At 35.8% G+C, this 21922-nt stretch overlaps 1 protein-coding gene across 5 annotated transcripts in view; it reads left to right on the top strand.

Annotated features, from left to right (window-relative positions):
• Window positions 1-18847, top strand: part of PDS5A (PDS5 cohesin associated factor A) — a 128763-nt gene extending 109916 nt beyond the window's left edge. For 3 of the 5 annotated variants that reach the window (XM_027103124.1, XM_027103126.1, XM_027103125.1), the window contains exons 28-34: window positions 313-432; window positions 2922-2984; window positions 3722-3867; window positions 5104-5212; window positions 9320-9672; window positions 15250-15400; window positions 16492-16630. In XM_027103124.1, the coding sequence (XP_026958925.1) occupies window positions 313-432; window positions 2922-2984; window positions 3722-3867; window positions 5104-5212; window positions 9320-9672; window positions 15250-15400; window positions 16492-16527 (978 nt within the window). In that variant the 3' untranslated portion in view covers window positions 16528-16630. Of the gene's footprint in view, window positions 1-312; window positions 433-2921; window positions 2985-3721; window positions 3868-5103; window positions 5213-9319; window positions 9673-15249; window positions 15401-16491 lie in introns of all 5 variants that reach the window. The other 2 variants (XM_027103127.1, XM_027103128.1) reach the window with 2 other exon arrangements.
• The last annotated feature ends 3075 nt before the right edge of the window (window positions 18848-21922 follow it).

Below are 21922 nucleotides of genomic sequence, written 5' to 3' on the forward strand. Positions count from 1 at the left end.
TGCTGTCTCAAGAACTTTTAGTAAGAGTTACAGACAAGTAGATATTCTTTTTGTATGTTTCCTTTAGTTTGGTTTATTGTTTTTAACACATACTTGGCATTCATGTTAAATTAAGATGAAGGGGTCTTTTTTGTTGTTGTTTACTAGGAGGCTACATAAAAAGAAATGCCAAATACAAATGCAGAATGTTCAAGGAATAAATAATAACCCCATATTATTGTTTTGATTCGATTTTATATATTGGTTAGAATTGGTACTTGTGGTTATTTTTCACTACTGAAAGGTATATGTGATTTTTTTTTTCCTCCCTAGAAACTTTATACAGTGTGTGATGTGGCCCTGTGTGTTATAAATAGTAAAAGTGCTTTATGCAATGCAGATTCACCAAAGGATCCAGTCCTTCCGATGAAATTTTTTACACAACCTGAAAAGGTAATTTCTTCCCTTCATTTTTCTACCATACTAAACCTATTTAAATTTGTTACCATCAACCCTAGTGGCAAGTATTGGATTGTCTTGACTACAGAGTAAAAAAAAAAAAAATACCTCTGTGAGTTTATCAAGAAATGGGAGATTGTCTTCCAAAGCCTGAAAAATATCATTCTCACCTTACAGAGTAGAGAATACAAATCAAGCTTGGTGGTGGTGTTCCTATGTGAGCTATTCCTTCTGGATATTTCTAATATGTAAGAGGAATTTTCAAATTTCTTAAATTGTTTTCATCTCATTAAAACACTGTTAGTATTTTTTCAGACAAGAAGTAAACAAAATATTTGGTAGAGTATAAATATATATACATCTATATATGAAATAAAATGTTAGAATGAATGGAATTGGTCTTGGCAATTGACAGACCTGGATTCGAATCAACCATTTCTAATTTGAGGGACCTTACACATGTTAACTCTTCTAAGCCTCAATGTCTTCATCTCTAAAATGCAGATGATCATAATACCTGTGAACAATTACTAATATACCTAGGTTTCTAAGAGTTTGTCACAAAGTAAGCATTTAATAAATGGTATTAATAATAAATAGTACATTTATTCTGCTGTCAGCAAATGAAGTTTTCCATGTAAGTAAATTTTTCAGCTAACTAAAGCTCTTTAAGTTTTTCCAGCTAATTTGGATTAAGAAACTTTTTCAAAAAGAATGCCTTTTATTTATTACCCACTTTAAGGTGGTATTTTAAAGTTTAACTTTCCTGTGCTTTGTTTAAAAAAATATCCTTAATATTTTTAATTGGAAAAAATAAGGCATTTAAAATTTTCAACAAACATTTTAATCAGACTTTGATTTAGTACTCAGAATTTACTCTGCCTGGTTTTGATAGGAATAATAAGGATTGCAAAGTTACTTCTGTTCTAATTGAATTTACTGGTCTTTATAAACACTCCTGAGTGAGCTCCTGAATTTAAATTTACTTTATTGTTGACCCAGGGCTATCGTGACTGGAATAGTACCCAAATAGAATCTTCATACATCATCAAGAATTTAAATTGCTGTTTGTCACTACACCTGATTCTAATTGTTTTTTGTTTTGATATTGAAACTTAGAATGTCTTTAGCCTTCTTAATAATAATTTTGTTTTTTTTCTGTTTTAAATGATCAGCTTTCCTCATTGCCTTTTCTAATATGTTGCTTTTAATATGGTATAAATTCAGACAGGAGAAAACTAGGCATATTAAGATAGCTTAGTGAAGCTATAGTATATCTTCATGTAACAATATTTTTAGCTACATAAAAGCCTTTGTGGGGAAGAAAAGAAAGATACAGCCTTGCCTAGAATACATGCCAAAAGTGTTATTTCTTTTTATAGGCACATTTAAGCCTTCTGTTCTTTTCTGTGACACTAGTGTGAAGGTAAACTTAATAAAAGAAAAATAATTTTTTAAGTGCGATTACTTACAAATTAATGAACTTCCAGACAGCAGTAAGTCATTTTGCTTCCGTGAGACCATTGTGGTTTACTCGTGTGCTATTCCCAGGATAATTAACAGATAGAGGCACCATAGGATCAAATTGAACTCTTATACAGATGTAACTTTCAGAAGTATCATCAGTGTCCACATTTGGTTTAATTCATTTATTAACTAGTTAATATCACTGCAGCCAAAGAACATTACAATTGACTTAATTAGATTTTGATGGTGTATTTACCTTTATGATTTGGACAGTCTACTTATGGTTCTAGGAAACAAAACATTTTTAATTAAAGTAACAGATTTTTTTTCAGTAAGGATAATTTTCTTGAGATTCTGTGTGGGGTTCTTTTAGTGAATATTAAGTGCCTGATATATGCATAGTACCATTTTGGATGCTTTGGGAGCCCCAAAGAAGTAAATTTTAGGGACTTCTCTGGCAGTCCAGAGCTTAAGACTCTGTGCTTCCACTGCAGGAGGCGTGGCTTCAGTCCCTGGTCGGGGAACTAAGATCGCGTGTGCCACGTGGTGTGGCCAAATAAATTTTTTTAAAAAGTAAATTTTATAATAGAGTGGAGAACATAGTTCATTGAATAAACTGGAGACTGTTTGCCCTGAACCATATGAAAGAATAGAAATGTGTTTTATTTAAAATGTGATTTAAGGGAATTCCCTGGCATTCCAGTGGTTAGGACTCCGTGCTTTCACCAACTATGGCCTGGATTCAATTCCTGGTCAGGGAACTAGGCTCCTGCAAGCCACGTAGCACTGCCAAAAAAAAATGTGATTTAAGTAATTTATATCTGACATTTGACTAAGTCTTGTGTGTCACTGAGTTAATTTTAAAACTAGACTTATGGTATGGTTCATGAAATATGCTTTGATGGTTTGATATGTTTCTTAGCGCAAATGAAACTGTTATGGTAAAGCAGAATGCCTTGAAGTCTTGTATGGACAATAAAAATATGTTTACTTTTTTTTGTTTGTTTTTTTGATAGGACTTCTGTAATGACAAGAGTTATATTTCAGAAGAGACAAGAGTACTTCTGTTAACAGGAAAGGTATTATGTACTAGATAATTGGGGGATCTTTATCTCATGTGCATATTACTTCTGCTATTCTTAGAAATAACCTTTAACTGTCCCTCAGATTTTATAGTTCCTGATTCTTAGGGATCATGTTGTGGATTATAGCATCTAAAGCATTTGTTCTCTCAGGCTTTTTTTTTTTTGTCATGAACCACTTTAGAATTACAACCATGTGTTCTCACCAGTACTGATAGGCTTCAAGTTATTTAGAATTCACAAAGCAGATTTCCCTGAAAAATGATATAATAAATTTAGATGTGTAAGATAAAGATAATTTTAAAGTACTAATAAGTTAGACAGTTTATATTCTATAAAGGTAATATGACATCTAAAAGAGCAAAGGAAAATTTAGTATTTGATAAACAGTGTCTAAACTATTACTATATATACTCAGTAGTTTACCTGTAAGACATTTTATTGTGTCTTAATTATTATGTATTTCACTGTTTTAGGGACACTTTGTTTTGATTGAGCAACAGGAATAATTAAATATTGCATAGTTATTTTTAAGTAGAGGTAATGCTTTTGATTTGTAATTATGTTTAGATATAGTTTTACAGAATTATCATTTCTAATAAATTTAGGATTTAACTTTCCAAAGCAACAACAATTCCTGGCTGTAAGCGAAACAGTATCCCTTACATGTGTCTAAATTTGTACGTATTCCTTTCAGTAAGGTATAAAATAACATGCGTATATGTAATTTTTAGCCAAAACCTGCTGGAGTACTAGGTGCGGTAAACAAGCCTTTATCAGCAACGGGAAGGAAACCATATGTTAGAAGCACTGGAGCTGAGACTGGAAGCAATATTAATGTAAATTCAGAGCTGAACCCTTCCACCGGAAATCGATCAAGGCAATTTTTTTCTCCAATTGTTTTTGTTACTATCACTCACTACTTGGTTCATCTTTCAGTTTCTTTTCTTAAAGCACTGTATCACAAAAATGGACTTTAGGAAACATCTTAGTGAAAAACAGTAGTGCTAAATTTTAGTATAATTAATGATGGAAATTGAGAGTGTAGTACACATGTTGAAACTGTTTAGCATTCTAAATGTGTAGAAAAGTTAAATGGAAAAACATAAGAATTAGTAATATACTAAAACTAATTTACATGGAAGTGTGTGTCTGTGTTTAAATTTAACACTTAGGAGAACTGAAAATGTAACTCTTTAAATAAATTTAATTTATATGCTTTTTAATTTTTAACTCAAAATTAGTATAGCATGAGTAGAGATAACATTGTTAATAACATTTTCCACTTATTAAAGATTCCATGTTTGGGACTTCCCTGGTGGTCCGGTGGCTAAGACTGTGCTCCCAATGCAGGGGGCCCAGGTTCGATCCCTTGTCAGGGAACTAGATCCCACATGCTGCAACTAAGAGTTTGCATGCCAACAACTAAGACCTGACACAACCAAATAAATATTTATTTAAAAGATTCCATGTTTAACATGTCAAGTGTTTACTGTCTTAGCTACTGCATAAAAATTTCCATCTGACCCTACTCTTACCAACACTAAATATTGAGGCTTTTAAAGATTTTATTCTAATTCATGAAATTTTAAGCATAAATTCAGTGGTGGTGTTTTAAACACATTTTTAGCAGTAGAATCCCAAAATATTAAAAAATTAACATGGAACATCTGTGGTTTACATAGATGGTGGGGGTCAGACACTTCCCCTGTGGCCTCTTCTTGCAGCCCCTTCCCTTGCAGAGCATTAAGAACACAGACTGGAGAAAACTATACGCTCATCTGTTGTATTTTTGCTTTGTTTTAGGGTTTTCCACCCCCCAACAGATAGGCTTATAGAATAGTTGTGTTGTTTGTTCCTTGTCAACTACGCTTTCTATCTGGTGGTTTTAGGCAGTCATTTCTGTCTTACATTAGTAAGGTAAGATGGAAATCCAAAACTTGATATAGTAGAGCAGTAGTCTGTAACCACAGAAGATCTGAGTCTTGTTAACGTTACTTCACTTGGCCAGGCTTCTAAATCAGCCTAAGCCTCTTTCCTTATTGGTATAGTGAGAGAGTACACTTCCTATTCATATGGTGAAATAAAGAAGCTTTGGTTTATTTCTCTTCAACAGGGAACAGAGTTCAGAGGCAGCAGAAACTGGAGTTAGTGAAAATGAAGAGAACCCTGTGAGAATTATTTCTGTGACACCTGTAAAGAATATTGACCCAGTAAAGAATAAGGTAAATTTTAAAATTTAACAAGTGGGTTTTTCCCATGGAGATTCTTACTACAATTTTATGATGGGGTAAGAAACCCACAGTCTACACATTAATATATACTATATACTATACCTGTGTGTATACCACCCCCTGCTATACTTACTGGGCTTCCACTCTACAGAAGTGATTCTTTGTCCACTGTCTTCATTTACCAGAGTTTGTGTGGTCACCTTCTCCCAATACCTTGAAAGAATAGGAACTGAAGTGTTTTGAGACCTTGTTTTCAAAACTTCATTGACTCCCACCAGGGATCAACACTGTTTCTGTTGTCGTTTTAAGTTAAACTTAATGAGCTGACCTTTTAAAATATGTTTTTTATTTAACAGCTGCATTCTTTGATGGTGTATCTTTTAATACTTTTAATACTTTTAATAATAATATTCTTAATTTTTTGGCAGGACAGAAAGGAGTATAACATTGGTAGGAGGATAACTTGCCTCAGTAAGAATGACCTAATACTATTATTTCTTTTTCTATAGAATCATGTTCTTGACATACTTTTTTTTTACCCCCCGTATATTTATGTATTATCAAATGTTTTAGGAGTTATCCTCAGGTACATAAAATATGGGACTATACAGTTATTCCACAGTAGCCGAACTTTTCCTATCCAAAATTATCATCTGAATTCAAACTAAATAGGTAAGGATACATTTTTTAGGTCAGTCTCTGACTATCCATACTCTTGCTGTTTGCTATCTGAACTTCATTATGTCAGTAAACTCAGGTAACAGGGAACCTCTCACTTTCAAAACTCTTAGAATTCAGAAACCAGTAGATTTAGATATTGTGGGATCCTTCTATAGAATTAAACATTGAACATAATCATGCTTAGATGCAGATATGCATATTGCCACAGATACATAAACATGCTTATAATATGTATTAAGAGGTGGTACAGGGATGCAAATATTTATCTAGTACAAACATCTATCTATAACCTTTTCAACCTCTGCTGTAGAATTGTATAGAAGATAAATTGGACATTTAAATTCTAATTTCTGAGGGGCCAAAATATTACTTTGATTGATCTGTAATATTATATTGTTCCAAACACTGTTTTAACTTTTTCATACTTCCAAAGAATGTTTAACAGATTCACTGTTGCCTGAAGAGACTGGGGTTGTATTTTGACAAAAGCCTGATAGCTTCCCAGTCAGATCTCCCAGAAGTTGATACGGTCATTTCTTTCCAGGGTCTGGTTCTCAGTCTTGCAGGCTCAAAACACTACCTTGTTGTACTGAAAGAAGATAAAGATCTAAGAGAGTGTTTCTTGGTAACCAATTTCTCAAAGAGATTGATGCATAGACCAATTTATTAGTTATGTATATAAAAATTATCCAGCAAATTGTATATCCATGTTTACAAATCAGAACATTTTCTCCTATTATTTACTCTGTGAGCAAAATCAAATGGTAATATGAAGAATGAATAAGGGAGGTGGTTAAAAGAAGAAATAACACATTAACATTCTGTGGAGCAGGCAGGCAATACCACCAGTGTTGCCCTTTAGAGTCTTCTATTTCTTCATGCCTACAGCTGACAACTGATTTCCTCTTCATTTGGCTTTTGCATGAGTTCTTTATACATATGCACATAAATGTAATGTTCATAAATGTGTAAATATGATCATGTGCATGACATTTAATCGTCTTTTTTTCCCCTTTTAAACAGCCTTATCTGTGTGTTCCATTTTTTCTCTACAGTGTTATCATTTTCATGTTTGTATACACATAAATACTTCCTTTCCCTGTTCTTTGTCACTACAATGTTGCATTAAATTTACTGGTGATTTTATTTCTAGGGGCTAATAAGTTCTAGTAGTGGGAATGCCAGGTCAAGGAGTAAATATACTAGAGATTTTAGATATTTTCATATTGTTTTCTTCGAAAATTAGAACACTTGACATTTCTACCAGCAGGGTACTTTTTCTCTGTATACCCACTAACAACAGGTTTATAGTTCTTTTGAATTTTTTTCAGTTTAAAGTATCAAAACTAATGCCCCACTATTGTTTTAATTTATATTTCTCTGATGATCAGTATTTTTGTTGACCGTTTGGATGTACTCTTGTGTGAACTGCCTGTTCATATTTGCCCGTTTTTAAATTATCTTTTTCTTGTTTAACTCAACTTTTTTTTTTTTTGGCCATGCCATGCGCCTTGCAGGAAATTCGCCAACCAGGGATTGAACCCAGGCCATGGTAGTGAAAGCCTGGAATCCTAACCACTAGGCCACCAGGGAACTCCCTAACTCAACGTCTGATACTGTAGTAGTTCTACCTTCTTGTTAACATTCTTGCTCCCTTCCAATCTCATCACCAAATATAGCAGCCAGTGTGATCTTTTTAAAATATAATCTGGATTATGTTTGTCCTCTGTTTAAAGTCCATCAATGACTTTTATCACCACTTAGAATAAAATCAGATTTCTTACATGTCCCATAAGGCATTCATGATCTGGCCCATGCCTGCTTCTCCTACCTTATACCAGTCTCACATCACTTCAAGTTCCTTCAATCTTCCAAGCTCTTTCCTTCTTCAGGTACTTCATGCTGCCTCTTCCATCTGTCTAAAATACTTCACTTTTCATGTGATAAGTCCTGCTTTGATATTATTTAATTAATATTCCCCAGAAGAACCAATGAGAAATTGATGCTTCCTGTTTTTTTTTTTTTTCCTGAATGCCCTTTTCTTTAATCTCTTAGCATTTAGGGTAATCTGTACTTAAATGTTTGTTTACTCTTTAAAAAATTAGTCACCTACTATGCTAATCTGTTTGAGGACAGGAAAAATAAGAGTTTTGTTCCCCAATCTATGCCCAGCAGCCACTGCACCTAACAGGCATTCAGTTGAATGGTTTCTACTTCAAGTTTAACCACACTTAGTTTTTATTGACCCTTCTTATTTTGCCCAGGAATCTCCATCTTTCTCCAGGGTGCCTTCGCATATCTTTTCTCTGATCCATTTTGTATTGTTTTACAGTTTAAATCCTGTGGCCCACCTTACTCTTGTTCCCTTTTGATGATTTTTGTAACACGACTCTCCACATCCCAAGAGGGTGAAAGAAGTAGGAGTCATTAACTCATCATCCTGGAAGGATGGATTTAAGTCTAGCTGCCCATGTTAAAGGCTCTGATACTGTCTCTTAAGATAGGGTTTACTTTAATGTTAATCCTCAACGTGAAACACTGATTTGTGGATTTTCTAACTTAAGATACTACTTTCACGAGTTTTCATTTAAGTAAATTTTCTTGAAACATGAAAGATTTATGTGTTTCCCTGGTCATTGAAAACATTTTTTGGGGAAATGAAAATTAATTATTTAATTGAAAAGATAAAGTCACTTTTTTGGTGAGGATAGTGTTCCTTTGTTTCCCTTGAATCAGTTAAAATTATTATAATTGACTCCTAAATATCATACATATAAAGGTCACTTTCATTCTGAAAATTATTATTCCTCCTAATGTCCATTATGTCTCATATTAAAATGGAATTTTATTACTTTGAACATTTTAGATGACAATATGTAATATATATGCCAAACAGAGGAAAAAAGAGAATGCTCAGAAAAAAGTAGAAGGTTAATGATTGATAAAGAAGAGACAAAAGTTAGAATGAATGAGTGGAGTGAGATATTAAAGAACTTTGTGTCACAGAACTACAAAGATTATTATAGTCAGATGCATCATAGAGAAAGAAAATAACATTGAATTATGAAAACATTCCCCCCTCTTTTGAAAAGTGATACATTAAGAGCATACCACAATAAAAAGGACCTTGTCATTTAAAATGGCTGTGAAAGCAAAACTGAGTAGGTTTTCTCTTATATAACTGCCTATGCACTTTAGTAAGCATTTATTGAGTATATTATATATGCCAAGCACTATGGTAGGCACCTCATTCAGTCCTTATCCTTGAGGAGTTTACATTCTTCATGGGATGTAAGCAGTTAATCAGAAGCCCTGGAATTCCAACTCTTTTAAAATACTTGCAGAATGCTTCTTTGTAGTATAGATCAGTGATATTTAAGGAATTTATGTTCATATAATTGTTTTCTGCTCTTTTAGGAGATTAATTCTGATCAGGCTGCCCAGGGCAACATCAGCAGTGACCGAGGAAAGAAAAGAACAGTAACAGCAGCTGGTGCAGAGAATATCCAACAAAAAACAGATGAGAAAGTAGATGAATCAGGACCACCTGCCCCTTCAAAACCCAGGAGAGGACGTCGACCCAAGTCTGAATCTCAGGGCAATGCAACCAGAAATGATGATATAAATAAACCTCTTAGCAAGGGAAGAAAGAGAGCCGCAGTCAATCAGGAAAGCCCTGGAGGTTTGGAAGCAGGTAATGCCAAAGCACCCAAACTGCAAGACATAGCCAAAAAGGCAGCACCAGCAGAGAGACAAATTGACTTACAAAGGTAACGTACACCGTTCTTTCTGAACTTTGAATTTAGACATCTGGTTTTAATCTTAGTTGCCAGTCACCCCCAAACACCTAGGCATTTGGGAGTGAAAACTGCCCCTGGTTTTCCTGAGTAAGTTATGGTGGCATTTGCTTTTATCTCATAACTTTCAGGACAACAATTTGAAGAAAGATCTCCTTTTTTCTTTGGTTAATTTTTAATTAGGATATGGTTTTTGATGTTTCTATTTATTAGCAAGGATAACATTGTCTTGGTGTCCCTCACATAGTTGCATGGGGTTTTCTAAATATAAACGGCTACCTTTTTGATACAGAGATCCCAGAGTGGAATAGATAGATGTCATGGCATGCTCTTTATTTCCACTTGTTACAGTAAATTTTAATATAAGTCAGCAACTTACCTCTCCCCCACCCTCCCTCACAGCTACTCATCTTTGATCATGTTGTGTTGGGATTTCAGATTTTCCACACTGTAACAGTGGTGCCCCAATGAGATCTAGAAGTTGGCTCCTTACTTGGTCTACAATTAGAACTTAGCTCTACACTGCTTCTTTTTCCTTATATACCTATACCTAATTCATCTCCCCCCTGAATTAGATTGTAAGATTCTGAGTTCCTTCTAGGAAAGAACCAGCTCTGATCATGTCAGGACACCCTCACCATCCTGCTTCAATATTTTTATAAAGTACAGTGTTGCTAAGGCATACGTGTTTGTAAGTACATTTTTTAAAATTACCATTTTTGAAATTTGGAGGTTTGAGGCTACTAAATTTTCTTACATTTTAAGTGTCTCTGAGTACCTTTTTCAACATCTCATGGCAGCTGATCCAGGCCCAAACCTGACTAAGTAATGGGTGTTTCTTCTACTTAGTCACTTCTACTTTTATGGACTAAAAGTGTAGTAAGGAAAGCCAGTATTGGGGGCAAATTTATTATTTTTCTCCTCAAACCTGGACCTTTGACCTGGAACAACATACTTAACCTCGGCCTCCTTTTCTTCATCATTAAGGCAGTATAATAATACCTTCCTCAAAGGACTGTTCCAAGAATTAAATGGTCATTAAATATAAAGCACTTAACAAAATGCCTTGTACAGACTAAATGCTCAGTAATTATTTTAACCATTGTTTTGAATTCTAGTTGCTTTACCTCTTACTATATTTTTAGTTATACAAAAGCTGAACAAATTTCGTTGGAGATTGCCAGACTTCTCTTAAGGGTTTCTAGAATTCTAGCCATTCCTCACCCACATAAAATAGTACTGATCATCACACCCAGGCCACCTGAGCCACCTGACCTTACCTCTCATGTGCTGTCCTTTTGACATCTAACCAAAATATGCAGGCACTCACTTGGACCCTGAAAACGTTTTCAGTAGCAACCAACCTTGTCTCTGAAATTGAGCATTGTAAAACCCATTGCTCTGCTTTTAGTTACACCATTTGCCCCCAAAGCATTAAACAAACCAACAAAAATGGCTTACATGCCAGAGACTGGTGTTGATTAAAAATGGCCTTGGGCCTTTTTAAAACTCTTAAAACATCTTTTTCAAGAGTGAAAAGACACCTTAGAAGTCTTAAGTATGCCATTTAGTAGATCAGTTGGGCAATGTGTTATCCAAAATATAGAATTCTTTGATGGTTTTATATTCTCAGTGAAGTTAGATGGTTAAATTTGGTGTTCATGATAACACTGTACTTCAGTAAAACAGATCAAAGACTTTGCGCACATATTTCAGAAACTTCTGGTTGAATTATTGACTACTAATTCGTGGCTAACAAAACATAGAAGGACATTCTGAAACTTTCTCCCAAGCTTCCTTTTGTCTTTTCCATTCTTTCCTGAATCTAATATACAACTCTGCCCTTAAATTCTACCATTATGACTTCGGCTTGGAAACCTAACTTACTCCCGAAACTCTGTATTACTCATGATAGCCTCTTGCATAGGACTGAATGTATTATAGGCACATGAGTATTGTTCCTTATACTTCTCATTTGTTCTTCTAACAAATACAGACAGATTAAACTGCCAGCATTACGCTGGATGTTGGCAGTACAAAAGTATCCAAAATGGATAGGTTCTCGCCCTCAAAGAATATATTTCTCCAGCTTGTCAATTCCAGAATAGAGCAGAAAACTTTCACTTTAAGTCTACTGATTGATAAAAGTATAAGAATTATTTTATTATTACTATGTAAAACAATGAAATTCTGACTTATGCCACAATATGGATGGGCCTTAAGGACATTATGCTAAGTGAAATAAGCCAGACCCCAAAGGGCAAATACTGTATGACTCCACTTCTGTGAGATACGAGAGTAGTCAAATTCATACAGACAGAATGAGGTAGTTGCCAGGGAGAGCGGGAGGAGAGAATAGGCATTACTATTTAATGGGTACAGAGTTTCAGTTGGAAGATGAAAATATTCTAGAGATGAATGGCAGTGATTTATGTTACATATATTTTATTTCACTTAAAAAATTGCTACATAAGATGAATAATAGCTAACACTAATATAATGCTTATTATGAGCCAGGCTCAATTCTAAGCTCTTTGTTAACCTATTAAATGCTTAAAACATCTCTACATGGGTAAGTACTATCATTATCCCCAGTTTATAAAGAGGAGAGAACCAGGAATAGAGAGTCCATGTAGCTTTTGGTCCCTTTGCTTATATACATAGTGGAGGCAGCATTAAAACCAGGCAGCATCACTCTGGAGTCCACACTATATTGTACTTTAAGGTAAAATTAAGTCTTAATTCTACAGGAACTATACCTGCACACAAAACTAGTTTAACAGAGGATGCTTTGAAAATATATTTACTTCCATATTTTAAATAGCTAATGTAGTTAATATATGTGGTAGTTTCCATGAAATGGAAAATCTTTGCATATAGTTTATTATTTATAATTACTACATAAGAAGCTGGTTTATTTAAAATAATCGTAGGTTAAACCACACAACTATAGTCATCTTTTGAACCTATTTCAGAGTTCATGCAAACAAAAGCTAAAGTATTTTAGCTTCAGAGAGGGAAAAAACAAAGAGAGATCAGATGTTCTTGAATTCAAGTGGCAAACTTAAGTGAAGCCCCTAATGCTATAAGAACATTGAAAGACCGTAGTGAATATTAGGTAGAATAATGTATGGGGTATTTGCAATGGTGCTTGGCATATATATTGGTAGAAATAATAGTGATAATAAGGAAAGGTTGTTGAATGTATATTTGCCTTGCCAACAATCATTATGAAGCAAGTACAACCCTATGTTAGAGATAAGGGGGTTAGACCTAAAAAAATTACTTTCTCAGGCCACCTGGCCAGTGCTACACAGAACAGGGTTTTGAATCCAGGCTGTGTCCCTTATTAATCGCCTTACTGTACTGCTAACAGTGGCAGCTGCGGTTATGTTTCTCCTTTAAACTATGAACGTTCACAACTCTATTATTTTCTTTTTCTCTTAATGTGTAAAAGGAAATGTTTTAAGGTATAGTAACCACCAAGCGATGGAATAGACAGGCACACTAAAACAAAACTTCCTTGTTTGTGACTCAGCCGTTCTAACTATCCTTCAGCTTGAGGAGAAAACGTTGAATGGTCAAAATCCTGAAGGTGCCAGCTTTATTTTTATTTCATGGGAAACTATAGCTTTCACCTTCATACAAGATTCTAAACATACTTTTGATTAACCAAAGGTATTACCTATGATTGATTTGACATCTCACCTGTATTTTCCTGAGACCTGGTGAGGATCAGATACAGGTTAAAGACACATGATTGAACAATTCTGAATACAGAGCTTATATAACACCTTGAATCATCCTGTTAAGGTTATCATTACACTTTGAACCATCTCATTAGTAAAAGAAGAAATAGGGTTGCCAAAGCTGAGAGCCAAGCACCACATTTCTGAGCTAAGGATGAACCCAGAATGGTAGGAACAGCTCACTTACTGCCCTGGCAACTTGAAGCATAGCCTAGAGTCCTTGCATTTTGGAACCAGATCTGGATCTGGATCACTGCACTAAAGTAGTTTACCCCCGGATTTTAAGCTTGAATGCAAGCCTTTGAGAAATAAGGCCCAGCACCCTTGTGCTTCTCTGTGGCCCTGCTTTCTAACACTATTTCATCTGTCTTTTCCTTTACCTTGCATTATTCTTCACACATTTTACTTGCTTGCTTTCTCACTTCCCTGATGGTCAGTTCCTGCGCTGGTCACAACTGTCCCTACATTAACATCTGAAAAGAGCCTTTCCTGACATTACGCTCCCTTCTTTACTCCATGTGCTCCTTTGTAGATCTGTCTGAATACAAGATGATCTCGAGGCGGTCAGTCTACACTGTATACTAGGACCACCTCCAGAAAACGCCCATTTTTATTACTTGGTATTTATACTTATCATATTGTATGATTTCAACTTTATTATTAAATAATTAATGAAAACCATTTTTGAGGCCCTAGTATATTCCAACCACAGTCTAGATGCTTTATGTTTGTAACCTCACTAATCCTTCAGCCCTGTAAAAGTAGGACCCTTGATAAATGGTAGCCTCTACAGTCATTTAAATACCATAGCAATCACTTATGTGTAACCCCTCTAGAATTCCTCTTACTAGGTCCTCTCACTGACATTAGGTAAATAATAATTTTTAGTATGACTCCTACTTATATACTTTATTAATTCAAGGATAGATATGTTACTCCACCAAAATACAAAAACTGTACAGAAATTTCCTGGCATAGAATTTACTTAATCTGGGAGTTCATACATTTTAACTTGTAAACTTACCTGTAGGATTTTTAGATCCCTCTGGATTTTTGCAGTAAATCTATTCCATCAGAGGGGTGTGTGTGTGTGCGCGCGCGTGCCAATAAATGTTCCTGTTTATATTTTGGGCTGCATTTGGAATTGTTACTTCTTTTCAGAAAATTCCTTGAATTTACCCTGTAAATTTATGAAAATCAGCCATTTGTATACTATAGTCAGGAAATAGTATCTGAACAACTGGACACTTAATGTTGGCTTCCTGAGTTTGGGAATGGAGGATTCATCATCATTTCAGTTATTTACTTGTTTTTCTTTTGTTTTTGAATTATTATTCAAATGGCAAACAATTCCAAATACTTTGCATTGAAAATGTGTTTTTATAGGTCTGCTGATTCTTGAGTATGTTTTATCTTTGAGGCCAAATTCTTCCATGAAAAAGAAAATATCAATTAACACCAGTGGAGACACAGTCCTTAAACTTGGGACTTAAGGGGAAACTGAATTTAAGGAAGTTACCTATAGGATAACAGACTATAGTTTTCCCATCTTTGGATTAATATGTTTTGCTTAGTATGCTTAATATTGGAGTGTTCAAGAGTCTTGGAATTTCTACTTTTTTTAAGCAAAGGATTTCCTGTGCTCATTTGTATATTGAGAGTTTCCTCACATCACATCGGTTTGTATCTTAAAGTATCCCCTAAGTGTGTTTCCTCATGTATTAACAACCGTGTATTAGTTTAATATGAATATTCTTCAGTAACAAGTGAATTTTTATCAAAATAATATGAAATTTTTCAGAAGCCAAGTGCTCGGAAGTGATGGCGATTCACTTTGGGACATAGAATCAAGTCCAGGAAATTCTTCCAGTGATCTGGATCGTTTAAAAGTCTGTGAGAGCAGCCAGGAAGATACTGAGGACTCAGAGCTAGTAAAGGGAAGCTTCCTGAAGGTGCAGCAGGCAGCTTGTAGAGGATTCTTTGATATCATATTATTAAATTTTATTATAACAAATTAATTTAATACTATGTAAGAATCTTAATCACTTATTAGCTTTCTTTGGTTAGCATTGTTATCTTTATTAGAAGGTATATGTTATGTTGGGGTTTGGGAATATAAGTAAACAGCCCCCTTATCTTTCTCTCCCAAGTTTGGAATTGTTAAAAAGGAGATACCATCTTAATACTGATGTGGCTGATTAAAAATGTGGAATAACAGGGAGTTCCCTGGTGGCCTAATGGTTAGTATTCTGGGCTTTCACTGCCCTGGCTCGGGTTCGATCCCTGGTGGGGAACTGAGATCCCACAAGCCACACTCCCCCCCACCCACCACCCAAATCTGAAATGACATAGGCCAGGTAACTACTAATGCCTTGCCCCTAAATTGAACAACCTCCGGCAGACCAGAACACACCTTTTGGAGGCAAAGGAGAAGAAATCTAGACAAGACCAAATTCCAGTATGCTCAGTTTTTCCTTCCCCCACCCTCTCACCCATTAGATGGGTTCTTCCTCCTCCCAGAGAGGAGTAGGTGAGGGGAGAAGAGAAAGAGACCCTATCCCACTACTTCATGCTTCCAGAGGTCATAATTTTCCCTCCCTATTAGGGAAATAGGATCAGTGGGGTATTTCTCTTAACAGAATTAAGCTAAATTTTCCTCCTTTTTTTAGTACACTAAAGAACAGAACTTATTTTGCTGCTTTTATTTGCCAGTTGTCTAGTAATTTTTCTACTACATAATTTTGAAAGTATTCATTAAAAATCACAATTACTTCAAATAGCTTTTAGTGTTTTATTGTAGTAATAAAACAGATTGGACACTGGGTAGCAATGCTTAATGGTTGAAAATAAAAACTTCTTCATTGGTATTGTGTTTTTATGTAATTTAGGGAAAGATTACTAAATCAACTAAAGTGTCACATGAACAATGAAAAAATATTTTCAGATTTTAGATAATAACTATAGAAATTAAATAATCTGTGTATGGTTTGTTTTCCTGTTTATATCTTTTCTAACATTGCTTTCTTCTACTCCTATCCCCAAGGTAAAAAGAAAATTCATTTGCAAAGGGAGAAAATGAAGGCCAAACAGAAGCAGGCTCTAGCTTCTGCAAAAACTTGGATTCAGAATGACCCTGAACAGAAAATGAAGTTAACTTCAAAACACACTTTCTGCCTTGAAAACTGAAAAAAGCTATTACTTCCTTTTTTCACTTGACCACAAGTCCTTTGATGGAAATGTACAGCAGAAACTCTTGAGAGAGAGGCTAAAAGCAACTCTGTTCTACCCTCCCCCCAGACTTTTCTTATGAAAAGTCAATAATTAAGCAAATTGCTTAACACTTGGTTCCAGTTCCTGCATATCTGGAGTTTAACAGCATAATACACCATTAATTTCCATGCTGCAGTCTTTATTTTAAAGAAATTAATAGGATGTCCTTACACTGACAGTGAGAATTCATCAATTTTAGAGCCAGGAATTTCCCATGTTACACAAGAAAAAAATAGAAGTCTACTGAATTAATTTTTTTAGAAGAAAAGAGATCAGATTAAATATTTCTTTGTTTTTCCTTTTGGAAACTTTTATGTATAATTCTTTCTGCCTGCCTACTTTTCTGCAAAATGAGATGTACAGATTTCAGTTCCCTGCTATGAAAAGTGATGTGGTGGCAATTTTATAAATGTTGCTTTCTGATTTTTATCAGAGTGAGAAAATAATTAAAATTATTATTGATTTCATATCACTTCATATTTTGATTTCCCCTCCATTTTAGTTTAATATAATTTGCAATAAATGTACATATTGTTTTTTGTTTCATAAAGCATATCACTTTAAAGTGGTTTTTACTCCTGTGATTATGTTGGAATATTTGGAATTTTAAAGGAGTAAAGACTGTCCAGCATTTGGTTTTATAATGTCTGTCACCAGATTTTTATTATTGATGTAAAAAAAAAAAGTCAATTTTTTTAAATAGTTGGACTCTGGCAGCTTTGTAAGGAAAGTGGGAGGAGTTTAGGATTGCTATCAGTTTTCAGCATTGTGCTACTGGGAAATAAGTGCTTTGCTTTTTGTCTGCCAGTCCGGGCTCCGTTTTTATGTTTATTTTAGAAAACAACTGTTGCATCAATATATTGTTTCTTGGCATTGTTCAGCATAGGTAATGTGTGCACTTTTTGTGTGCACATTCATATTTAAGTTTTTTGCATAAAATAAATGCTTCTAGATGTCATATGGTAGTCTTTTTTAATCTTTTTATATTATGTTTTCTTGTGAAATTTTTTATGTAAAAGGGCTAAAGTCATAAAGAAACAAAGAACATGATTACAGTCAACTCTCCATTATCTATATAAAATAGTGACTGCCTCAGGTTTTAGATTTTGCAGTAATCAATCATAAAATTAAAATAATGAAGGCATACCATAAGAGCTAATTCAGGAGGAACTTGAGATTGCTCCTTTCTCACGCCCAGAGTTATCACCTGCCCCCATTCTCCACTTTATGCCCTTCCCCCAAGCCCTATCTGAATGTGCTCAGTGTCCTTGCACATACCTATCATGGGTTCGAGGGCATAAACGTTTGTGTGATAACTTGGTCTTGACAGGCTGTAGTCTACGTGAGATGTAAAACAGTGAACGTGAGCTGTGTCAAAAAAAAAAAGATTATGTTAAATGTGAAATTTTCTGGTAGTAAATGTCACTTATGTTCTCATAGGTAATCAAGAGTTGGCTGTATACTGACTGAGTGAAAGATGGGTAATTCTTTTAAAATATGCATATACATACACATTTAAGTATTGGATGATGGCTAGGGAACAGTGGATACCAGTGATAGAAAATATCTTTGAAAGGGCAGAGAGCTCTACTCTTCCTTATTGCCTCTTCATAACTCTTTAGAAGTATAAAATATTGCCTCCGACATGCTGAAAGAGTACCTATGCATAAGCATCAGAGAGGTCCCTCAAGCAATCAGTGGGCATGTTCTGTTTAGATTTTGAAGCTCTCTTAGAATCAGACAGCTTGGTTCTTAAAGGCCACCAATTTGCCACCAATAAAAAGCACACTGGTAGGGCCTTCTGTCTCTCATTATCTCCTTTTAACTAATTACCCAGCATCATATCTGTCTAGATTACCTAGTGTGAAGTCATATTTAACATAATGTAGCAGACCATTCCCATCAGTTATGGCTGCTTAGATTTTTGCAAGAGAGGAGTTAGCTAAAAGGATCTGGTCCACAGACATATGTAAATGGCCCACCCCTGATTTTTTAATATAAGCAAGTATCTGGCACTAAGGGATGGGAGAGTAGGATGATAGACTGAGCTGATGGGGAGGGACTTGAATAAGGGAAACTTGTCATTTTTCCTTTGAAAAAGGAAAAAGTAAAAATCCCTTAGGAATTTGGTATTCACATCTCAGAGAAATACAACACAAAGTGCAGACTTACATTTGAGAATTAATGTTAACCCTTTGTGTCTAGTTTGAAGCTTCTTGTATTTGTCTAAAACTACAAGCCAGAATTTTGTATCTCCTTTGATAAAAAGTGTGTATAATGTAAAGTAGTTTTGCATATTCTTGTGCTGCACATGGGCTGAATTTTTTAAAAAAATTTTTAAAGACTTGAAGAGAACCTTGTAATTTGTGTAAATGACAAGTGTAAAATCCTACCATAAAATGCTAAAAATATGCATTGTTTCAAATAAAACCAAGAAATGCAGCATTATATAGTAGTGTGGAACCCTGAATATTCATGAACCCCCTTGGTATGTCACAAGCTGATAAATTTGTCTTTGCATATTTTGTTTAGATTCTGGAGTTTGCACATAAGGGATCAAATGCCACCTTCGAACTTCCTGACTACATACTCTGATCTGGCTTACAGTGACTGAGGGAGAACATAATAATTAATAGATGATAAATTCTTATGGACATTTGGGAAATTTTAGAAATTGTTTAAGAACTTAAAAGTGGCCTTCCATTCATACTAGCTATTGATACATCTATTTATCACAAATTCTGTATATGCACATTTAGTTCAAAAACTAGTTCACAGAGAGCAAACAGATTACATATATGTATCTGGAATAAGATGAACATAATGAGAAGAGAAGCTATCATGACTGGTTATGTATTTTACCCTGAATGGGATTATCTTTCCACACTTGGGATACTTCTATTCACATGAGTAACTGTCAATAGAAACCACTGGTGACCAACAAGTCTCCAACAGTCTGACGAGCTTTGCAGTGTGCCTAAATAATGGTGGCTTTGCCTACAAGAAGTTTAAAGTTTGCTACAAGCCAGCAACAGTGGAAATCAATGGAAATGAGTGTACATAAACACTCAGCCTGTAAACTAGAGCTCCAGCTTTTCATTCCCATTTAAGAGTAATAACCTTCACTTATTTTATCTTGTACCTATTTCAAAGTCCAACAGCAACATGTACAAAGTACCATTTCTAAGGAACATGGGCCAGGCTGGTTGGTGATCAGGACTTCAAATTTTGGGGTATTTCTCAAATAACGTTTTTTAATCAATGCTGATTACAACTTAAAGGCACTTTCCTCCCCTTCCTTCTCTAGTCACTCCTTTCTCTAGCAAAGACCACGCATCCTTTTAAGAAACAGCAGTGTATGCGTTCTTCCAGGAGAAGCTTGAAAAACAATCAACTGGAGGTCAGTTATACACAGAGAGAGTGCTGTAGTTCATGGTCCAGATCTGTGGAAGCCAGTAAGAAAGTGTAAGGGTGGGAGGTAACCATTCTGTACAGACTGGGCTTATTGGCAGGGGCTGGCATTAAAACACTAAGATGCGTGCCTTAGAAGGACTAGCAATATAAAGCAAATGGCACAACATGGGCATATATGGCTATTCAGGTGTCCATTGCCTGGACCTCATAGATGCTGTAGAAGCAGAAAATCCTTACCTTTTCTAGAGAAGTGTTAATTTTGACAACTGTTTTGAGCATGTAGGTCCCTAAAGTGGGCTGAGCAAGCCACCCGCGTCCGGATTAGCTGGACCTGATGCAGGAGTCAGTTCTCCAGACTGAGGGCCCCCTGGAAGGAGGTGACCGTAAGGGTGGGCTGGAGACAGATTAGAAGATGGCTCTTTCAGCAGCACGAACACCACTTGAGCACTTCCCTTGTACAAAACATTGCTCTATTCACAGACTCTGGAATACCTGGTCCCAGCCCTCAAACCTTGGTTGTCCACCATCCTGAGTGCACCCCCATCTTGCACAAATTCTGGTGTGTTGATAATTCCTGTGGCTTCTTTGGACAAACTTCAGGGATTGAGTGAGCTTCTCCAAGAATCAAATTTTGATGGGGACCCAGGCAGCAACCCCTAAAAGCACCCATTTTAGTTTTATTCTGAGCCTTTTTGAGAGATCACGCTGGTGGCCACCCAACCCAAAAAAAACGCCTGAAACCCTTTCCCTCCCAGGAAGGTCTTGACAGTTTTGCCATCCGGTTTCACCTGGCATGTGGTGGACTGTATCCTCCAAGATACAGCTGCAGAGACAAAAGAGTAACCTGCCCCTTTGCCACCCACCACAGGTTAAGAGCTGAAAGGCAGAAGGCTGGTACCCTTAAAAACTACCGTACTTGTGACCATTTTACGAGCAGGCTCTTTAAATGCTGTACATAGAATCAGCCCAGGAGTCCAGGGTCTCTGCATTCATTGCCCATTTGGAAGCTTGGCCTGCCCAGGGAAGCTTATAATTATGTGCAGCAGGGCCTGCCTCTTTCTAGAAGTCTATTACATCACTTGCAGTCTCCTAATTCCACCTTTTCATCACAATGGTAACATAAATGGCAATGAAGTGTTTGTTGTCCAAAGACCTGATCTTCAACTGATGCATGATTTCTCTCTTACTGATAATTTTGGCGTTGTGTTTTGAAGGTCACAGCTACCTAAATTTTACAGTTCCTATGGAAGGATGAAGGACATTACAAATATTCCACAATTAAGTAGAAAAAAGAAGAAAGCCACACAGCAACCAAGACAAGAAAAATAAATAAAAGGTATTCAGGGCTTCCCTGGTGGCACAGTGGTTGAGAGTCTGCCTGCCGATGCAGGGGACATGGGTTCGTGCCCCAGTCCGGGAAGATCCCACATGCCGCGGAGCGGCTGGGCCCGTGAGCCATGGCCGCTGGGCCTGCGTGTCCGGAGCCTGTGCTCCGCAACAGGAGAGGCCACAACAGTGAGAGGCCCGCATACCGGGGAAAAAAAAAAAAAAAAAAAAGTATTCAGATTGGTAGGGAAGAGGTAAAATTGTCATTCTATGCAGATGACATACTATATATAGAAAACCCTAAAGACTCCACACAAAAACTACTAGAACTGATCAACGAATTCAGCAAGGTAACAGGACATAAGATTAACATACAGAAATTGGTTGCATTTCTTTACACTAACAATGAAATATCAGAAAGGAAATGTAAACAATCCCTATTAAAATCATGTCCAAAAAAAAAA

The sequence above is a fragment of the Aethalodelphis obliquidens genome, unplaced genomic scaffold (genome assembly GCF_003676395.1).
Source record: "Aethalodelphis obliquidens isolate GAN/ISIS:26980383/991018 unplaced genomic scaffold, ASM367639v1 scaffold6, whole genome shotgun sequence".
NCBI classification, from domain to species: domain Eukaryota; kingdom Metazoa; phylum Chordata; class Mammalia; order Artiodactyla; family Delphinidae; genus Aethalodelphis; species Aethalodelphis obliquidens.